We start from the raw sequence: 20827 nt of genomic DNA, 5'->3' as shown, positions 1-20827 counted from the left end.
CACCTTTACCTCCTCGCCCTCGATACGCCCAGCAAGCAGGTTTAGCGAATGGCAAGTATCGTCAGGCCGCTCCAAACGGCATATCCATGGCACCCTCAAACTGCGCATCCCACGACGGACCCAAAATGTCGGAAAGCCAGGGCTCGTTCTCCAGGTTCATCAGAAAGTCGTCCAGGATCGAGACGCCGTCCTCTGCAACGGGGTCAGCCTCGTCCATCCCGCTGTTAATACTCGGTGGACGCGAGCCCGCCAGCGCACTCGGCCCCATCTCCGCCACAAACAAAGACTTGATGGCCTTGAGCAGGTACGTCGTTTTAAAGAAGAGCCCCGATCGCGGTCCTTTCGCGTCCACCATGCCAATTGCCGGCGGCACGCGGTCGATGGTGTCGCACGCCCGGTCCAAAATCTCCAGCACGTCGGCGCGCCGGCACGACTCTTGCAAGTCCCAGCCGGGCTCGTTGACGGTGTTGAGCCGGAACACGACCACCAGGGTGTGCGTAAACTGGGCAAAGACGTCGACGTTGACGCCGACCCAGTCGGCCAGCGGCATGTGCGTAAAGGCGTCCAGCCACCTCTCGGCGCTCCCCATTAGCAGCTCCAGATCCTCCAGCCTACGGAACTGCATGAGGCTGTCTGCGGATTCCGTACGCGGTCTCGCAGCAAGCGCCTCTCGGATCGTGATCTCGGTGTGGCTCAGATAGAACTGCACTGCCCCTGATCACCATTAGCATTTGACGCATGAGAGCTGGCCCATTCGCTCACTCTCTGATTGAATCCCCTGAGGCAAGTTTCGTCGGATCCCGCTCAGCTGGCTCAGCAGGACGTTGACCAATACCGCAGTCGTTGCGCCCGCATCCCGCTCCGTGGCCTCGTCCAAGCCTGCGCAAGTCAACTTGTTGGCGATGAGCTGACACTCAACCTGGGTCGCCAGAGTGACGTCCAAGGACGTCTCAGCGTTGTCGCGCAGCATCCTCAGACAGTTTTCCAGGTATCGTGTCCAACGAAGCGGCTCCGTCTTCCTATACGCCGTCCACGTGCTGGTAACAGGTTAGCTTGGACGAGTGGCTCCGACGGAAACTCACGAGCATGTTAGATGAAACACGGCCAGCATGGTCCGCCGCTCCTCCATGGTGCGGACTTGCGGCGTCGAGTTCTCGCGTCGAGCTGTGCGTGCCTGCGGCACGTCTTTATGGATATTCAGCTCCATGGCAAGCGCCACCGCGAGCTGCGAAAGCATCGTCATAAACGGCTTGTCCTTTTTAAAGTAGTGAGACCTGGCACGGTGCATGTGAGCGTTTGGATGGTCGACGGCACTCGGCAGTCAGGGGGTAGTACCAAGAGGCAAAGCAAATGACGCCAAGCAGCAGGTCCAGATCGGCGAGATGCTCGGCGACGATCCTCTGCGATATTATGTGCCAAATGGTCTCCTCCATTGCAAACTGTCGCGAGACGTCTTTGCTACTGAGTGCCATGACGACGAGCCAGAGGAACGGCTTGCCACGGCAGACGTCCGCCGCGGTCATTGAGTCCGGAATGTATGCAAATGGAAACATGGGCAGGAAGGAGCGGCGAAAGTCGTCGAGACTCGCTTCTGCCACTCTGGGCGAAAGTCTATGGGCGGCGACGTCCTCGGCGACGGGCGACGGGGTCACATCTTCGGACGGGCGTGAGAGATGGACGATGCTTGATACAGTGTTGATGGCAACGTCTGGGTCCCTGGTCGGAGGCGAGACAGCCGCATAGGTGGCGGAAACGCTCGCGGCCGAGGGCGAGCCGTCGGTCATGGACGGGGTGTTCGCGTGGCTCTCCTTGTGAGCGGCCTGCGAGCGAAGCAGCGAGAAAATGTCATCGAGCTTCTCCTCGAGCCTAGACGGAACCGGCGGCGGCGGTTGTGTCTGCGCCTTGCGCTTCCGCACGGCGACTGCCGGCTCGCACTGCTTCCCGAGGCGTTGGCATCTAGTCGATTTGTCACTGATCCGGACAGAGAGGGTACGGCGTGCCAACAAACGCCAGCATCTTACCTCTCGCACGTCTGGCCCCCCTCTTGGTAAAAGCACTTGCACTTGGCACGCGCGCAGCCGGCGCACGCTCGCCCGTACGGGGCCGGGATCAAGCCCCCTGAATCTGCGGCAAACCTGGCTGGATTGTACGCCATTGCGCACCTCGCCAGTCACTCTCCGCGGGTTTCAGCTCGAGTCGCTCTCGGCAGTGGTGCAGTCAGATCGCGGGGGTGAGCGTGCTGACGCTGCAAGTCGTCGCGAGCGCCGCGGGGTTCGACTCAAACCCGCGGGTTTCGGCGTTGGCGCTTACACCGAGTACTTGCACGCCTTACATGTACGGATTGTGTAGAGGAGTCTTCTCCACGTCTTGTACAGCCACGGTGTTCATGCGAGGCATAAAAGCTACGGAGCTCTACACCGCGCCGACTTACTGCTCTTATTTGGTGTTTTCCTCGGGGGTTCTTCGGGGGCGCCTCGTCTTGCAGGAATCCTCTTCCTGTACGGAGCGTTGCTACAGAAGCAAAGCCGTCTTGATAACCGCTCGGCCAGTCTGACCTGCAAAGGCAACACTCACTCACTGTGGCAAGTAGATTGTATAGGTCTCATTTTAAGTCTTATTTCGCGAGATCTGTCTATATGCTCTTTGCAGAGCCTCTGCAATTCGCTTCCTTTTGACGTACCTAAGACTCGCTCGTCCACGCGGGCCACGCAGGCGCATCCGTGCCAGCACCCGAGCAGCTCGCAATAATCTGCTTATTCTTTTGCGTGCCATAGCCCAAAACCTCCGCGCCGCTGGGGTCAACCACGTTCCACAGGTGGCCGGCGGGACCCCCGGCGTTGGCCCAAAAGACGCGGAACGGCACGGGCTTGCCCACGTCCGCCGACGTGACAGTGTGGGCGTACCGCAGGGGAGGGTTAAAGTCTCCCAGCGTGCCGTTGAGCACCGACTGGCTCGTGGTGATGTCGCTCTTGGCGTGGGCGCCGACCCAGACGGCCGCGACGTCGTCGACCGAGCTGAACTGGAACGCGTACGTGCCGGCCGCGGACGGGACCAGGTACCCGCGGTGCTCGAGCACGTTGTACTCCATACCCGTGCCCGCGGGCCCAGAGATGCCGTCGAACCGCAGCGGGTTGTTGTAGTCCATCCACTGCGGGAAGCCGACCTGCGCGACGACGCCGCTCTGGACAGGGGTGACGCCTGCGACGAGACTGTTGCGGTTCACCGCGGGGAAGTACTGCCAGGCGATACCCAGCTCCTCGGCCTGCGGAGAGTCGGCGTCAAACACCCACAGGGCGTACTCAACGCCCTGCGTGCAGGTGGGCGTGGCGAGCGTAGTGGTGGGTGTCGGGGCCGTGACGGTAATGGTCGTGGGCGCGATGCCAAAGCACTGGCACGCGGACCAGTAGTCGACGTTGCTCGAGCACATGGTCGCGTAAGCCGGGACATCGCCAGTCACAGTGGGCGAGGCCGCTGCGCGGTTGTGCACGTTGCGGTTGTACACAACCGGAGGAGTCTGCGTGGCAACACTGCGGAGTCCTGTCAGTTAACGTGGCGTTAAGAGGTTAAAGTGAAGCAACTCACGGAGGAGTGACCGTCGTCGTCGTGGCCAGAAACGACGAGCACATGGCCCGGCGAGTCTCGAGTGGCACCTTGCCGGCAGCCGTTCCCGCAACTTGGCGGCCGCAGTTGTTGTTGCAGATGGCGGCCGAGGCCAGGCCAGAGAGGCCCAAGGCCGCGACGGTGGCTGTTCCCTTCATCGTGGAGGAGTGTGAGTTGAGACTGGATTGAGAGGGAGTTGTCTGAAAGTGCCTCGAGTTGCCGATGAGAGTGTGTGCTGAATGAGAGCATGTCTACGAGAACCTCTACGACTTATATAGTTGCGCAAAGGCACCCGACGAGGGCACCCGACAACTTGTCCACGTGGAGACCTACCAAACTCGGTTCACGATGCTACTATCGATTGTTGTGGTGTTCGAGAACATTGGGCAGCGTCAGTCACAATGCATCGTCAGTTACACGGCTGCTCAGTGCTGACAGACTAACCCGCCCGGTGCCAATGTATTGGCATCGCAAGGCGAGCTGAGCTCCCCAACCCCGGAAATACAGGGGAATCGCCTCGCGCGGCCGCTCCCGTGGGTCTGCTCCAGTCCAGCCCGCTTCGGCGCTGCCGATCCGTTTCTGGCGAGCCAGCTCAGCCTCACGCGATCCCTGCGGCGCTATTTGCATCCAAGAGTGAGAGTATTGCAATAGATTGAGAAGAGGTTACCGCATTGGGCCTCAGGGCCTAGACCTGTCCACCAACGCATGAGCCCACAATGGAGGCCGCTGTCGCTAGACTCGGGCTGCTGCGTCGTGGAACAGTCAAAGCGCGGGCGAAATGGTCCGCTCGACACGTTGCCAGGTCCTCGGAGGGAAATGGTGTCGCACAAAATCTGCCGCCGATCGGGATTCAGAAGGTGTCTTTTTGCGGCAGGCAACAGCGAGCGACTTGAGCCTATGGGTTGCCGTCGCAATCCGAGCACGGCACAGGCAACACAAGTTACAACTCTCTTGGCAAGTTTGATTTGGCAGTGTATTAGGCGCCGGAGCGAGAACATCAGAAACAACTCTATTCTATACCCGTAAACACGCGCAACTCCACGCAAGACAGCCGCGAGACAAAACGCTTCATTAACTTCAAGGCAGACAAGTAGGACACAAGCACTAGATGTATGACTCGACCTGCTCCTCGCACCACTGCCAAAACTCCTGCGAAACTCCAGTCCCACCTTCAGCCGTGGTCTTGGCCGCGTCGAGCATGTCCTTGGAGACTCGCCACAGCTGGCCCCAAGGAGCAACTAACGTTAACTGTCAGCTTATGTTTGTCTGATGGACATCATGACTTGGGGCACTCACTATAACTGCCCGACTTGTCCGCCGTCACCTCGGGCGAGAATCCCGCAAACAGGTTCGTGTAAGCCCCGTAGATGGGCGGGTACAGCAGCGTCCGGCGCAGCAGCCACGTCGTGACGCTGCCCTGCGTGCGCCAAAACTCCGAGTCGAGCGCCCCGGGGTTCAGCGACACCGACAGCACGCCTTCGGCCTTGTAGCGGGCCGCGTGCTCGGCCGCGTGCAGGTAGTTGCCCAGCTTGCTGAGGCTGTACTGGTCCAGCTGGCCCAGCGTCTGGATCTTGGCCAGGCTCTCCATAAACGTCGCAGGGTTGACGCCCTCGGCCGCCGACGATGAGACCCAGACGACGCGCACGCTGTCCTTGGGCGACGTCCTCGCGGCGGCCACAAGGCGCGGCGTCAGCAGCTTTGTTAGGGCAAACGGGCCGATGCAGTTGACGCCGAGCTGCAGCTCGTGGCCCTGCGCTGTTGTCGCGCCCTTTTCCGGGTACCCGACGCCTGCGTTGTTGAAGAGGAGGTGAAGCTTTTGTTCCCTGCTCAAAAAGGCGTCTGCGGCGGCCTTGACGCTCGCGAGGTCAGACAGGTCGAGGCGGATAAAGTGCAGCGCACCGCCGGAGTTAGGAACGTCCGCCCTGATGCTCTCCATGGCCGCCAGCGTCTTGTCCTCTGAGCGCGCCATCATGTAGACGGTGGCGTTTTTGGAGTACACGATGCGCGCAATCTCCTTGCCGAGGCCGGTGTTGGACCCGGTGACGACGACAATCTGTTATGGCGAGTTGTTAGTCTCGAGGTTGTGCGTGCCGGACAATACGCTTAGGCAGGGGGGGCAGGGCGTGGGCGCACCTTGTCCGTCAAGTCTGGCACATGTTGCTCCGTGAACCTGGGCTTTCCTGGGCAAAAGAATTGCTGCAGTACGCTGATTGTCCCAGGCATCTTTGCTGTTATTCTCTGGCGTGGGAAATGCTTGGTATAGTTTGGTATATAGGCGGATGCAAGAGATAATTGTCACTGGTGAATATTAATGTATTGATTGTCACTCTGGCTGAATCATTCAATGAGACCAGACCGACCTCCCATCTTTATACTCGACGTCCACCCGTGATTCTTGCTCCCGTCTGCTCAAGTTCCGGACTCGATGCTAAACCCGCGGGGTTGGGCGCCGACTGGAGTAGCGCGATTGACCACGAGCGGTATGAGCGGTCTTTAAGCCCGCGGGTTTCGGCGCATTAAATTGACACTGTATTACGCCGCGTAATATATCGTATATTATATATCTCAAGCCTCTTGGTATTATTTCTATATGGTAAATCCTCGCGGCGAGATTCGCGCCAAATCCGTCCCGCGAGAGGCGCCCGGCAGGCTTCGGGGCCAAGGCGGGATGCCACGAAAATGCCATGTGGTGCGAGCCAGCCCTGGGCGCCGGCGCCCCAGCCGTCATGCCTGATAAAAACTCTCGTCTCCGCGCTGTCAACGGCCGGGCTTCGCCGGACGCAGACGCTACGCTGCAGAATGTGGGGGACGGGCCAGGGAGGATTCGACGGGCGGGACGAGCACACCATCCCAAGTGGGCATTGCGATAAGCTAAACCATGCGGTGGATAAAGGAAAAGTTTCCCGCCGGCGGCGAGGAGCCACGAGTTTTCGAGTTTCCTCAGTCAAGTCAGTGTTGCTGATCTTGCAGCTGGCTGGGAGGTCCGGGCTGTATGCATGTCTCACCCGTGAGACTCGACTGCTGCTGCCTGCTCGTCTGACCTGCGCGACATAATCGCAAACTCCAACGGCCGGGCATCGCCAACGCAGAGAGAGATGGGGTTTGGGCTGGGCTTCTTTTCCCGCCGCGGCAGGGGCGACGGTGCCAACGGCGACGACGACAAATCTGCGCCGCGGGTTGAGAGCACCATGGCTGCGCCGGGCAGCAACGACAACACCAAGGGGGGCGTATCGTCTGCGGCCCAAGACATGTTCACGCCGGACCTGGAGCGGCAGCGGCAGATGCAAGACGACGGGGCGGAAACGCGCTCTGGGCCGCCGATGGGCTCTTCGACTGCCGGCCTCCCCGACGACAACGCCGACCTCGTCACCACGGCCGAGGACCGCGACCTCAAGCGCGGCTTACACGAGCGCCACCTCTCCATGCTGGGCATCGCGGGCGCCATCGGGACGGGCCTCTTCCTGGGCCTCGGCGGCGCGGTGCAGACGGGCGGCCCGCTGGGCGCGCTGCTGGGCTACGCAACGGTCGGCATCATCGTATGCGCGGTGCAGTTCGCGCTCGGTGAGGCGGCGGCGCTGCTGCCCGTGACGGGCGCCTTTGTGCGACACGCCGAGTTCCTCGTCGACCCGGCGTGGGGGTTCGCCGTGGGCTGGAACCTCGTGTACGGCAACCTGCTGAGCATCCCGAGCGAGATCACGGCCATCTGCGTGCTCATCGAGTTCTGGCACCCGGACGTCAGCCCGGCCGTCTTCATCGTGTGCTTCATCGTCGTGACGGTGGCGGTGGGCTTCGCGTTTGTGCGCGTCTTCGGCGAGGTCGAGTTCTTCTTCGCGCTGCTCAAGATCCTGCTCGTCGTCTTCCTCATCATCCTCGGGCTCGTCATCGACCTGGGCGGCGTCCCCGGCACGCCGGCCGTCTACTTCCGCTACTGGCGCGACCCGGGCCCCTTTGTCGAGTACATTGCGCCGGGCAACTGGGGCAAGTTCCTGGGATACTGGAGCGTCATGACGGGGGCCGTGTTTTCGTTTGCGGGCGTCGAGTCGATCGCCATGGCGGGTGCCGAGACGCGCAACCCGCGGCGGGCGATTCCCGCGGCCTGCAAAAACGTCTTCATCCGCATCGTGCTCTTCTACATGCTGGCGATCCTGGTGGTGGGCATGCTGGTGCGCAGCGACGACCCGCGGCTCGACGGCTCGAGCGGCACCGCGGCGCAGAGCCCCTTCGTCATCGCCGCCGAGGCCGCGGGCCTGCCGGCCGTGCCGTCCGTCGTCAACGCCGTCGTCATCACGTCGGCGTGGAGCTCGTCCAACCAGGCGCTGCTGGCCGGCACGCGCGTGCTGTACGGCCTCGCCCTGAAGCGCCAGGCCCCGCGCGTCTTTCTGCGCACCACGTCGTGGGGCGTCCCCTGGGTTTGCGTCGCGCTGTATACGGCCTTCATGTTTCTCAGCTTCATGAGCCTGTCGAGCGGCGCCCTCGCTGCGTTTTGGTGGCTCGTCGACCTGACGGCGGCCGGCGTGCTCGTGTCGTGGATTGCGATCCTGCTCAACCACATCCGCCTGCGCCTCGCGTTCAAGCGGCAGGACATTCCCCTGACGAGGCTGCCGTGGTACAACTCGTGGACGCGTACGTCTCGCCCCGTTGTGCGTCTGATCAAGCTGACAGCTCCCAGTGTATACGTCGTACTTTGCCATTGTCATGTGCGTCCTCATCCTCCTCACGTCCGGGTTCAAGGTCTTTACCAAGGGCAACTGGGACCCCAGCAGCTTCGTCTCTGCATATCTGTAAGCGCCCGTCTCGTATCAACGTGTCTCGACTCGTGCTGACTTGCCCAGCGACATTCCCCTCGTCATCAGCGCGTACCTGATCTGGAAGTTTTACAAGGGCACCAAGGTCGTAAAGTTGTCCGAGATACCCCTCCACCGCGCCCTCGAGCAGGCCGAGCAAAAGTACTCGGTGCTGGAATCATAGCGTTGCTTCACTAGACAAGAGCCGTACAGGCTTGAAGGCGTTGTTTCAATAGACGACAAGAGACGTACACGCTTGGAATGCGCCGCTTCACGTGTGCAAGAGACAAGTGAGGTGCTTGAAACGTGTCCATTTCAGTGATCCGCCTCTATGTATCCCGTCATCCCCACGGCGTCGAGACGCCCGTATTAGATAGATATTGTTACCTGATGTTAATGCCAAGTGATTCCTTCGTCCAGCGCCTCGCCATGCTTGGGCCAAATACTGCACGCTACTCAAAACAGTCCCGGTGCGATCCGCCCTGCCCAGACAAAGGGAATGATACAAAAAGTCTTGCGAGTCGACCGCCTGACGGTCAAGCTCACGGGTGGACGCTGCGGCGCCACTGCTCGACGCGGTCGACGGAGCCCGAGCTCGTGGGCATGGGCATCTGCATCGGCATCTGCATCCCGCCCATCATGTTGCCGCCGTATACGCTCATGCCGGCGTTGCCGTTGTACAGGCCGCCCATGGCATTCATGTTGCCGTAGGAGCCCATGGCGGCGGGGTTGCCGTAGGGCATGGCGTTGAGGTTGTTGTAGGAGCCCATGGCGTTCATGTTGTTGTAGCCCATGGCCCCCAGGTTGTTGACGGAGCCCATGGCACCCAAATTATTAACCGAGCCCATGGCGTTCATGCCGTTGTACGGCCCCATGCCACCCATGCCCATGCCCATGCCCATGCCCATGGCGTCGTATCCCGGCTGCTGCACCGGCCCGCCGAGCATGCTGCCGCTGTTGAGCACGACGCTGGACCGGTTCTGGTAGCCGAACGCAGGCTGGGCAAGCCCCGGCACGTTGAGCGACTGGCTCGAGCGCGCCCCGCGCAGGGTGACGCCGCCTGTGCCGTCGTTGTAGGCGCCGCCACGGAAGCCGCCGGAGCGGTCGACGTTGGGCACGTTGAGGGTCTGAGGCATCTGCTCCCGCATGGCGGCCATCTTGGCGTCGCGCAGCCGGGCGGCGCGTCGTTCGTCCTCGGCGCGCAGCTTCTGCTCCTGCTGCAGCTGCTCGTACGCGTTCTTGGCCGCCAGGAGGCTGGAGCCGCCGGTCCCGTCGTTGTACGCGCCGCCCCTGAATCCTCCCGACCGGTCGACGTTGGGCACCTCGAGCGTCTGCGGCATCTGCTTGCGCATGGCCGCCAGCTTGATGTCGCGCTCCATGGCGCCGCGCGCGTCCTCGGCTCGCTGCGCCTGCTCCTGAGCAAACGGCTCGGGCTCCTTTTTCGGGTGCGCGGACAGGATGTTGGCGAGGCTGAGGCGGTTGGTAGCCTTTTGCGCCGCGTCGCCGCCGACGAGGTTGCCGTAGCTCATCTCGCGCTCGCGGGCCTCCCTCTCCGCCTGCAGCCGCCGGCGCCGCTGCCCGAGGGTCTCGTCCTCGCCGTTCGTCGCAGCCGGCGCCGCCTTGGCCTCCTTGCCCTCGGCGGTCTTGTCCTTGGCGTCGTCGAGGTCGCCAAACTGGCTGAGGAGCTCGGCGGAGAAGGTGCTGCTGACGGGGCGCGCCCGCGGGAGTTCGCTGCTGCTGTCCTTGCCGGTCAGGCGGAGCCTGCGCTCCTCGAGCGTCTCGTCCTCGACCTCTTCCTCCTCGGGCGCCGGGCTATGGCCGCGGGCCGACGGAGACCGGTTCTGGGCACCCCTGTTAAAGGCCGGAAACGACATGACGCTCATGCGGTTCGGCAGGAGCACGGTGGGCGGCTCAAGGCCCTGGAGGCGCGCGCGTCGGTGGCTGAGGGGCTCGTTGTCTTCGAGCTCGCGGCGCTCCATCAGGCCCATGGGCCGCTCGAGGTCGGCCATGTTCTTGGCTCCCTGCTGCATGGCGGCCAAGACGGCGAGGGGCACGTCCTCGTCGTCGGAACCGTTTTCGCGTTCGTGGGCGAGCGGGTCCTCCCAGGCGAGGTTGACGCGCTTCTTGTTGCGCTCCTTGCGCTGCTGCTCCGCGACCGTGTCCATCTCGAGGAGCGTTGCGTGCATACCGTTGGTAAAGCCCGAGCCGAGGTTCTTCTTGCGCTGCTGCTGCTCCTGCTTACGCAGCTGGAGCTCGGCGAGGAGCGTCGTAGGCGGCCCGTGGTACGCGTCGGCATCCTCGTCCTCCTCCGAGCCGTCCTGCTCTTCGCCGTCCTCAGGTTCCACGCCGACGCGAATTACATGGTCCGCGCTGTCGCCCGCGGTGGACTTGCCGTCGGCGGCTGCTCCGGCGTCTTCTGTCCGGTCGAGGTCAGCCGGGCCGGCCACTGTATGGGGCCGCTTCTTCTCGTCGTCCTTGTGGCTGCTGGTCGCGCGCTTCCCGAGCCACATGAACGACGACCGCTTCTTGGGCTCCGGGCCTGGGGACAGGCCGGTGAGGGTCGCGGTCGACTGGCGGGCCTTGTGCTTCTTAGTCTTCCCGTACACTTCCGGCCCCAGCGTGCCCCCGTGGAGGTGGTCGGTAAAGGCGTTGACGGGCGCGCTCGCCGAGGCGTCAAGAATGCTGTCCAGAGTGGCCATGGCAGACCCATCCTTGATCTCGACATCCACGGCGTTGGTCGGGGGCAGGTCGAAGAAGGCGCTCGCGCGGAGCTGCGGGGGCAGCTTCAGCAACGCCGACATGCGAGACTTGCGCTTCTCGGCCGCATCGTGGGATACGGGCCGTGCTTCGTCTGCGGCCGCCTCAGGTTCGGGCGCCTCCTCCTCCGCCCCGTTCTCCGACTTGGTCTCCGGGTCGGCAAAGTTAAACTGCGACAGGTCAAACGAGTTGCGCTGGCCCTCGATAGGATCGGGAAGGAAAGAGGCCCGCTCGGGGGCGGCGGGCTTCCTGGTGAGGTTGTTGAGCTCAAAGGTTGAGCCCCTCTTGTCGGGCGAGGCCGGCGGCTGCTGGGCCGTGGCCGGCTGGGCGTTGAGGTCCATCATGGCGGAGAGAACCTGGGACCGCCTCTGGTTCCGCTGCGTCGCCTTGGGCCGGTGGGACAGCTTCGGAGGCAGGTTGAGCATTGCAGGGACGCGGGCCGGGTAGTACAGCATCTGCTGCCCCGTCTCGGGGTCAAAGTACGACTGCGGGCGGACGGGCGCCGGGCGCGGCGTCGGCAGCTCTGGCTCCATCTCGGGCGGTACGTACAGGTCCTCCTCGACTTCGGGCTCCCAGTGCACGCCGTCAAAGTCGACAAAGGCGTCCTGGCACTGCTGAAAAGTGTTGCACGACTGCGGCGTCGCGGGCCGCTGCTCGTCGTCCTCGTCGTCCTGGCTGAGCTGTTGATAGGCGGGCTGCTGCTCGGACCCGGCGTGGGGTGCGGTGTGGTGCACGCTATCGCCCAGCATCTCGTGAAAGGCGGCGGTGCTCGGCACGTCCTCGTCGACCGGCGGTATCCGCAGCTCGCTTTCGTCAATCTGATCCTCGATCGGGGGCGCGTTGTCGGCGGCGTCGAGCGCCTCCCCGGTCAGGGCGACGGGCTCCGACTCTGATATCTCGGCGAGGGACATTTTGGCGGAGCGGACGCTCCTCACCGACGACTTGCCGGGGCCGTGCCGCGAGAGGATGGTGCCAATGTCGAGGTCGGGGCGGCCGGTGGCCGAGTTCTGGGAGCCCGACCGGAGACGGCCCGTCGTGAGCGAGTGATTGGGTGACATGACAAAGGCAGCGGGCGAGTAGCCGCCCTGACGAGCGGCAATGTTGGTCGAGACGATGGACGAGGACGTGGACAGGTGGCGTTTGACGGGGCCGGCGGCCTCGGAGCTGCTGTTGTAGTGGGCGTCGTGGGCGGCGTCGGACGCGGCTCGGGCGCTGGCGGCCAGGTTCGAGGAGCGCCTGCTATCGCTTCGCTTCAATTCGCCGTGCAGATCCCGGATGGCATCGTCGATGGAGCTTGTCATGGACAGGCGCTCGGCGGTGGCCTCGAGGTGGGCGACGCTGCTGCCGACCGAGGCGACGGTGCGGAGCTTGGGGTCGGCGGCGGGCTGCCCGACCGAGACTGGCCTCGAGATGGGCTTGGGGTGGGCGATCTTGGTGTCGGCCCTGACGCTGGCGGTGCGGAGGGGCTGGGCGTCGGAGAGAGGGGGATGCTGCTGGTGTGAAGGATGATGGGGATTTTGAAAGAGGTGAGGTTGAGGGCGATGCTCGCCGTCGGCAGGGGGCGAGTGTACGGTAGAGTTTGTCATCTGGGGGAGGCGGTCCCGAGGCTCAGCGGCTGACAGGGGCTCGTATCCACGGGCCCTGCTGGCGTGTGCGCTGGGACCCGGAGCCGAAATGAGCTGGGCGACGGCCTGCGAGCGTCGAGAATCGTCATCATTCCCGCCGCGACCCCCCGCCGCCGCATCAACAACAGGCGAGACAGCGGGCTCGGGCGTCTCTGCGGGCGACATGGTCGCGAAGGGGTCCGCCCTCGGCTTGCGTGCATCGCCGGTGGTGCCGTGGGTGTTGCTGGCGCTGGCGCCGGTAGTTTTTACGCCGTCGCCGCTAGACGTCGTCGTCCCCCGCGTCGACGGCGAGTCGAGGAAGAGGCTCAGAGGCGTGGCGACGCGGTTGGTGACGGAGCGGATGGGCGGCGAGCCGGGGCTCGTGGTCGCGGGCGGCGAAATCTCAAACGTCGCGCCGCCGTCGTGCTGCGGCGGTGTTGTTGCTGGCGCTGTGGCCGCCGCTTCGTTAGAAGCCGGTGATGCCGCCATGGCGCTCGACGCCGTTATGGAAGGGGCTATCGAGCGCGGGACAGAGGAGAAAGACGGGGGCCAAAGGGGAGGCGGCCCTTTTCAGTCGACGGCCTGCTGTACGGACAGAGTGAAACTCGATATAATGCTAGGTGCTACACATGAGCGTCGAGGCCGTTGCCCTGCCCGACCTGGTGGTGGTACACGCTCGCACGCACGAGCTCGCTCGCTCGCAACGATGCGCAGGCTCTATCGAGAGATGCGGCAGGGCCGAGCTGGGGGTGGGGGTGCTGCAAGGTGTCCGTGTCTCTGCGTGATCAGGCGTCTCGTGACGGCCAGAGACATGAGCAGCGTCGCCGCCGGGGGGGTGCGAGCTGGAGATGGGGACCGGCTCATTCCTCGCCAGGCCCGACGAGAAATGCGTTGTAGGGGAGCGCTCCGGAGGTGTGGCGCGTGCGGCCTAACGTAACGGGGGGGGGACACTGACACTTGGGCAGAAAAGCAGAGGAGAGCCCGAAAGACTTGCGCGAGTGCCGTCGTCTGTTGGATCGTGGACAAGACAAAAAAGGTCAAGGGGAGGAAGATGGGAAGAGGCCGGATTTTTTTTCCCGGCTCGGTCGTCGCCCTCGAGGAAGGAAGCCGAGTTGGGCCAACCGCCAAACACGGCCAAACAATGGACTCGCCCCGATGCGGATGCGTGCGCCACGGGGATGCGCAGGTCCAGGGCAGCGAGCGTCGTCCGAAAGAAACAAACGCAAAAAACAACGTCTCCGATTTGCGTGCACGGGATGCCCCTGGGCCCTGGGAAGGGGGGGGCCGCCTGAGGCGGATGAGGGTCTGGGGAGGGGCGTGTTGGCCGGGGGCGCCTGTCGCAGGCTGGAACGCACGGTGGCAGGCCCAGAAATTGACTTTTTTGTTTGCGACGACGGGCGACGGATGCGGCGTCGGGGTTTGCTGGGGCGGGATGGCTGCCGGGATGCGATGCGGGCGTGCCTGGCGGCTGTTATGCTGAGGTGGTGAAGCAGCGCGCGGCGCGGATCAGGGGCCGCAGAAGCAACTTGACAGTCGGTCGAACGTCCAAGTCGAGAGCAGCAGCAGCAGCAGCAGCAGCAGCAGCAGCAGGGCGCAGGTTCTGTCGAGACGCGTTCGTTCGCGCCACGGCCGGCAACGAGATGACAAGATGAAATACGAGCAAGAGTCGCAGCCGGGCCCGCGCGGCTCGTGTGGCTGCAGAAGGCACCAAAGGGGAGCAGGCCCGGTCGGATCAAGTCAAGGCTGGATTCTTTTTAACCCATCGCGTGCATCGTCTTGGCCCCTCGGGCGGGCGAGATCGAGAACGGCCTCGTGGGCGGTCCCACCACGGACGGGGCCCCTGTCGCGCGCCGGGCTGGGATGGAGTGGATGGATGGATGGATGCAGCGGCCGGGGCAGGGCCAGTGGACACGCTCTTGACTTGACCTCATCCCTGCGAGGGATTCCATCGGTGCCACTCTGGCGATGCCGCGAGGCCCGCCTTGATGCCCGCTTCGCTGACGGCGACACCTTGGACGCTTTTGGAGCGCACTCTGATTCCTCGTACACGTACAGTCCTCTAGTACAGCCCGGCTTCTCATTTCCATGTCTGCCGGCCAAGGCTCGGGATGCACCCGCGGCTGTCAGGTCATGTCGTCGCGGCATGCCGTGCTCGATCGATGCCGTGCAGCGCGCGCCCGGCCGAGCGCAGACGGTCGCACGGCCGCTCGGCCAAGCTGCCGCCGCCCGCCCTTGTCAACAACGCCTGTCCATATCTGATACGCATCGCTCGCTATCATGGACACGGCGCGCATGCCTGCTTGCCGTGCGGGCGAGATAACGCACCTCACCAGAGAGATCTTCACCTCGCCCGCTGCCGAAACCAGGCCATGCCTGCTAGGCCGCACCAGCGCTTCAGTGGGCCCGGCCGCCCCCTGGCCCCGACAACCCACCCACCAGAGGCCATCAAAGCAAGATGGAGAGGTGGCGGCTGTCCCGTCGACCGAGTCCAAGGTACGAGTGCCAATCTCAGCGGGTGCTGTTTTTAGGTTGCACCGCCTCAGGCCGGCGGGCTGCTGCGCCGACCAACCTCCACTGTGGTTCAGTCTCGCGCTGCTGAGGTGGTGGTGCTCCGTCCATGGTCGCACCGCACAGCTTCATCCAGGTTGTGCCCGCCGCTCGCTCGTACGTGCGGGCACTGCTTCCCCTGCAGCGAATGCCACCCTCCACGACGGCGCGTCCAGTCGCCCACATCGCGCGCCCTCGACCGTCGTGTTCGGGGCTCGTTGCTCGGCGGCTCATCCTGTCGCGACCAAAGTCAAACCACGCCCAGCGCGGAGCAGGCGAGACGAAGACGGGGCCGGCCCGGCGGGACTGGATCCATCGTGGATGGACTCACCTGGACGGCGCTCTTCAGGGCACGCTGCAGGTGCAAACGCAAACGCTAATAATACGCACGCGACACGAGCAACACACGTCTCGTCTCTGTCTGTCCTTGCCTGCTTGCTTGCTTGCTTGCTTGCTTGCATGCGTGCCCCTGGGCGGCCTCTCCGTCCGTCTCGTCGCCCTGCCTGTCTCACGGGCGAGACCGACGGCGACTCGGAACCCTCGACATGTCGTCTCCAGTCGCCCGTATGCGCCGCCGCCTTTGGCCACATTGCATCTCCGTCTGCTTCGCATCTTGGCGTCTGCATCAGCGCCGTCAGGCCGCAGACATCCGAGCTCAAGTGCCGGGCCGGCCACCGAGCCTCCCGCCAGTCACCTGCCGCGCGCGCTCGACGAGACATGCCGCCTCGCAGTCGCATCGGCCCACGACGTCGCCTGCCCTCCGCCCATGAATCATGTCGGGCGCGGCGTGCGTCAGACAGCATGCAGGCATCGCGACCAATCTCGGCACCCAGGCCAATGCCGTCGCCGCCAGCGCGGCACGCTGCGTGCTCGTACCTTGTGCGTCTGTACGTGTGTACGGCGTCGCATGCGTCGTTTCGTCCCATCCAGTGTCTGTAGATTGCGGTGCTCTGCTGCCGTGCCTGTGCCCCGGCATGCGCATGCAGGGCGAGCCGGCTCGCGGTGCCACACGTCGTCGACTGTCGCGACGCTGTGTCACCGTCGCCCTCTGCTTGTGTCCGGCGCATCTCCGCCCGGAACCTGCATCGAGATCGCGTCTCCAGTGTCGAGGCCTGGTTCCCGGCGATCCCTTTGTCTAGCCACGCAGGACGGCAGCTAGGGCGGCGCCAACGCGGATGCCGGCTTCGCGCCGCGCTCCTCATGACGACAGGCGGCGGCCCAGCAACTTGATCAGCACCTTTGTGCTTCCTGTTGCTCTCCTACCCCTCTTGTTTCCCTTCCCCTCTTTGTTCGTCGCGATCCTGCAGGTCGTCCAGAGCTGCGCGCACGAGGCTTATTGTGTTCCCAAGCGGGAGCACGAGCCACTTTACGGCTCCGTCTGCCGCAGTGGCGTTGTGTGGAGATGTCAGTGTCAAGTGTGGAGAGGAGGCGGCGCCAGACGGAGGCCGTCCAGCTGCAAGCACTACAAAGGGTCATCCACGTTGCCCTTGACGATTGACTGCTCGGGCGCATCTGACAAGTCGAACCCGTATCCCTCGTCTTGGTGGTACTGCGCTGCGCAGAGTACAAAGCACGGAGCAATGCAATTGATGTCGAGTTGCGGCGGCGCCAACGCCTGGCACGCTACGAGCTAGACGGACAGCCCACGGTGGCGTGCCGGCACTCGTATGTTGGAGCTCCGACGCGGTCTCGCGGTCCAGCTTGCAGACCATCGAGTGGCTGCAGCCCTTGGCTTCCCAACAACTTGCGAGGCGGCCAGAGACGATGAGATGAATCTGTTGGACGCGGACTACTGGGAACGTCCACCAACATGGGAGCAGGTAATCCACGCGAGACGTGGCTGGCTGTTCTCACGATGCGCGCAGGATGAGCTGGCAGCTCGAACAAGCTGCAAATGCAGCGCCACGAGTCACCAACTGCAGCGACCGAGCTCAACTGGCCAGTGGTGGGCCAAAGACAGCAAGCACCTTGCGTATTCATCGTGCGTTGTGAGTCGGCAGATGTAGGGTAGGCAGGTCTTTGCGTCGAGTAGTCGAGTCGGGACCTCGCCTGCATGCACTCGCACTTCTTGGCAGTCAACGAGCGGTGAGCTCCCACTTACACGGGGCAAGAGAGTGATAGCCCAAGTTGATCGCAAGGGACCTGGTCTTGGGCTTGCCAATGTCGTCTCCCACGCACAAGATTGACGCAATTTGCCGCCCCGGCTTGCTGTGGCGACTGAGATTGCGGAGGATCGTCACGATGGCGTCCATCGTCCAGTGCCTCGCTCCGCACGCCCAACGTGATGGCTTCCTCCTGACGATATGCCACCTTCCTGTCCGAGAGCTGTTTGTGCCCGGCCATGGCTCATCAATCATTGTCGGTGAGGGCGGCGTCCACCGACCATGGCACGGTGGGATTAGCCTGCTGACGCGGAAGCTTGCCGGGAGCTGGTAGCGGTTGACTATCGACCTCGCCGGACCGCAATTGGGCGAGATTGGGCCCCTCGGGTCCCTGACCCTGAAGCTGCAGGGTGTTTGTTGGGTCGCTCTGCTGCGCGCTGTCTCGCTCGAAACAAAGGGCGCTCTGCCCGGTGTCGAAAACGGTGGCGTCCATTCCTCGCGGTGGCACCAGCCTTCAGTAGTCAGCAGTCAGCAGCGCAGCGGATGCTCAGCCCGAGCACCCGCGCGCGCGCTCGGCGGACAATGGAGAGACAACGGCCTGTTTCGGCGGCCGGACATCTCGCGACCAAAACGCAATGATGTCAACCCACCGGTAGGGAGATCTGCTCGCAGGGCCACGGCCAGATGGCGAGATGCGGCATCTGCCATGACGGTCGCCTGACGCTGGCGCGAGAGTTTGCGCCCAGGGGACGCACAATGCCCTGAAAATGCAGAGGGCCGGCCAGTGAAAAACGGTCGCCAGGCACGGCGGCGTACCTGCACAGTGCGAGGGCGGCCGAGGCAGCACCGCCATGTGAGACGTCGTCACGCGACGGGCCGCTGCAGACGGGGGCACTTGGGGCGTCACCCTCGCCGCGCCCGGCACAGTGCAGACCCTGTCGCTTACCGCTCTCGGACTGTCCCTGGACCTGATCTGCACCCCACCACGATGCCCACGGCGGCGCCCCACTCCACTGGCAGAACGACTCAGTCTGCCATGATGGCCATCCATCGTGAGCGGCCCAGGCCGGGCGGTCCCCGTTCAATAGACTACCCTACCCAGTGCTGTTAGCTGTTATTTGTGCCCCCGGCCCGTTTTCGCCTTGTGCAAGATCCCATCGTCGACCGACCGTTGCTCACCTCTTCCACCGCACCGCATCGCACACGACCCTCGCTCAGCGTCTGCGATTTGACTTTCATCCCGCCCCCGTTGCCGCTGCCGTTGCCGCGCGCCCGTCACCGATATCGCCCGAGCTGAAGCATGATTGCTTCGTAGCTGGGAACCCCCTCCCCTCACTCCGCCATTGTTACGTGGGCCCAACAGACCGTTCCCCCCTTGTTGAGACTCCAACGGCGACCGCGACCGAGCCGACGCAAAACAATCACGACGGGGCAGCACCGCGCCGTCCGCCACGATGAAACCGGACGAGCCGAGGCGGCGATTCGCCCCGGTGCCCCTCGAGACGACGTTTCAATCCATTAAGAGCGGCGCCCAGCACCAGCGACAGCCGCAACACCAACCGCAACCGCAGCCGCAGGGTCACATTGGGCCGAACCCGGAGCTGACGCCAGAACCCTCCCCTCGATCGCTGTCGCCGGCAATTCCCGACGTGCCGCCGCCGCTGCAACCACCGCAACTGCATCTGCTGCAGCATCATGGGCTCGCGCCGCAGCAGCAGAGGCGCCGCTTCAAGCCGCAGCTGATCGAGACGTCGAGGCGCACGCGGCGTGCGGGCGACCCCGGTCCCGCCACGCGGCCGACGGACAAGACTGACATCACCCCCTACACAAACCACATCTACGTGGCCAGGCCCAAACCCCGACGGAAACGCGGGGACTCGCAGGATGACGAGCCGGCCCGTCACATGCCGCCGACGCGGCGCGAGACGGAAGATGAGGGGGTCAAGGAGTACCTGCTGGAGCTGGCCGGCAGGGAGGCGGCGCGCCAGATCGAGGAGGCCGCGCTCGCCGCCTTTCCCAACAGCCGCGCCCGCGAGGGTGGTGTCGCTCACTTTTACTTTCACGAGAGCTCCGGCAGCGATGGCGCCTCCGAGGACGCCCAGGAGGACCACGGCCAGAGGCTGCGCCGCAAGTCGTCGTCCAATCTCGGCCTGAACTGGTGGCACCGGCACATGCAGGAGCATGCCGAGCAGATTGCGGAGGACCGGGACGACTACGAGATGGCGGTGGATGAAGATGACGATGATGCCATTATGCTGCGCACCGACTCTGACCTGGACCGGATGGACCTCTCCTTGCCCCCGGACCCGTTGTGGACCACGACCAACAAGCTGGACCCGGATGACCGGCGGGACTCAATGGCCGAGATGCAGTCGCTGCGCCGGGCCGTCAGCCCCATTGCCGAGCCGCAACACCGACTTTTCGGAGGTGACCGGCAGGCCGACGCCTGGGCTGCCGCAGACGGCCGACCGCCGGAGTCGCGCCCCGCGCCGGGGTTCCTCGCCCCCAGCGCCGGCGCCGACCCCGGGGCCGGCCGCCCGTTTGCTTCATTAGGGCTGCAGCCCGAGGACCCCAAGCTGCACCTCATGCGACAGGCAGCGTCGCCGCCGATGCTGGGCAAGGAGCTCACGTTCCGCCGGTGCCCGTCGCCGAAGCACACCAAGCTGGAGACGGACCACCCGTTCCGCGAGCACGGCGGCTCGGCGGAGAAGAACCGCGACGCGTCGGGCCAGGGCGGCCTCTGGAGGGGCTACTGCTTCCGGTCCGAATCCAACACCGACTTCATCGTGCCGGCCGACCTGCACCCGGCGCCCATGATGGTCACGCCGCTGGCGCCAGGCACGCCGGGCGAGCCGCTCGCGTACGACTCGCTCAGCGAGGAGCCCGGCTCGCTGTACGCGTCGTCATCCAACAGCTCGTCGGGCAGCTCGCCGCCGCCGAGCCTCTGGCGGGCGGACCAGCACAAGCTCAACAGCAAGGGCGGCCAGCCCAAGGGCCTGCACATGCTGCACGGGCTCGACGAGCGCCTGCGCCGCGAAAAGGCCCAGGCCGAGCGCGACGAAAAGATCCTGCACGAGTTTGACGATGAATTCGTCACCCAGGTGTACAACTACCTGTCGCTCGGGTACCCAGCCATGGCGCGGTCGTTTGACGACGAGCTCTCCAAGATTACGCGCGTCAGCGTCGAGGAGCTCGGCCGCGACGACGAGCGGCAGATGGCCAAGGGTCACATGCTCGAGATGTGCCTCGACGGCACGCCCGAGGACGCGCGGTGCCCGCGCTGGAGGGCCCTCAAGACGTACATTTACGAGTGGGCGCGCCAGCACCCCAACCTCGACAACCTCGACCCGCTGGCCTGGGGCGTCCGGGAGCGCAGGGGCAGCTGGGCCATCTAGGGGTCCTCCTCGCCATGACGTGACACGAGGCATCGTCA

The 20827-nt window shown here is 64.2% G+C and overlaps 6 protein-coding genes across 6 annotated transcripts; 2 read left to right on the top strand and 4 right to left on the bottom strand.

The window, feature by feature from the left end:
- Positions 1–61: 61 nt before the first annotated feature.
- On the bottom strand, positions 62–2155 carry PLICBS_007474 (uncharacterized protein; the record flags this gene model as incomplete). The annotated part of the gene is made up of 6 exons (XM_018320917.2): positions 62–192; positions 259–714; positions 763–1037; positions 1083–1274; positions 1336–1956; positions 2022–2155. 6 exons carry the CDS (start codon positions 2153–2155, stop codon positions 62–64), a joined length of 1809 nt encoding a protein of 602 aa, XP_018180814.2.
- A 525-nt stretch (positions 2156–2680) lies between these two features.
- On the bottom strand, positions 2681–3758 carry PLICBS_007473 (uncharacterized protein; the record flags this gene model as incomplete). The annotated part of the gene is made up of 2 exons (XM_018320916.2): positions 2681–3527; positions 3583–3758. 2 exons carry the CDS (start codon positions 3756–3758, stop codon positions 2681–2683), a joined length of 1023 nt encoding a protein of 340 aa, XP_018180813.2.
- Positions 3759–4704: 946 nt separating this feature from the next.
- Positions 4705–5823, bottom strand: PLICBS_007472 (uncharacterized protein; the record flags this gene model as incomplete). The annotated part of the gene is made up of 3 exons (XM_018320915.2): positions 4705–4838; positions 4897–5653; positions 5734–5823. The coding sequence occupies 3 exons, from the start codon at positions 5821–5823 to the stop codon at positions 4705–4707; spliced, it is 981 nt and encodes a 326-aa protein (XP_018180812.2).
- An 872-nt stretch (positions 5824–6695) lies between these two features.
- Positions 6696–8568, top strand: PLICBS_007471 (uncharacterized protein; the record flags this gene model as incomplete). The annotated part of the gene is made up of 3 exons (XM_018320914.2): positions 6696–8223; positions 8270–8381; positions 8433–8568. The coding sequence occupies 3 exons, from the start codon at positions 6696–6698 to the stop codon at positions 8566–8568; spliced, it is 1776 nt and encodes a 591-aa protein (XP_018180811.2).
- Positions 8569–8926: 358 nt separating this feature from the next.
- On the bottom strand, positions 8927–13234 carry PLICBS_007470 (uncharacterized protein; the record flags this gene model as incomplete). The annotated part of the gene is made up of 1 exon (XM_018320913.2): positions 8927–13234. The coding sequence occupies one exon, from the start codon at positions 13232–13234 to the stop codon at positions 8927–8929; it is 4308 nt and encodes a 1435-aa protein (XP_018180810.2).
- Positions 13235–18848: 5614 nt separating this feature from the next.
- Positions 18849–20789, top strand: PLICBS_007469 (uncharacterized protein; the record flags this gene model as incomplete). Its single annotated transcript, XM_018320910.2, has 1 exon — positions 18849–20789. The coding sequence occupies one exon, from the start codon at positions 18849–18851 to the stop codon at positions 20787–20789; it is 1941 nt and encodes a 646-aa protein (XP_018180807.1).
- Positions 20790–20827: the final 38 nt, after the last annotated feature.

Source organism: Purpureocillium lilacinum, assembly GCF_023168085.1.
Source record: "Purpureocillium lilacinum CBS 284.36 DNA, scaffold_5, whole genome shotgun sequence".
Lineage (NCBI taxonomy): Eukaryota > Fungi > Ascomycota > Sordariomycetes > Hypocreales > Ophiocordycipitaceae > Purpureocillium > Purpureocillium lilacinum.
This window is presented reverse-complemented; position numbering and strand designations above follow the sequence as displayed.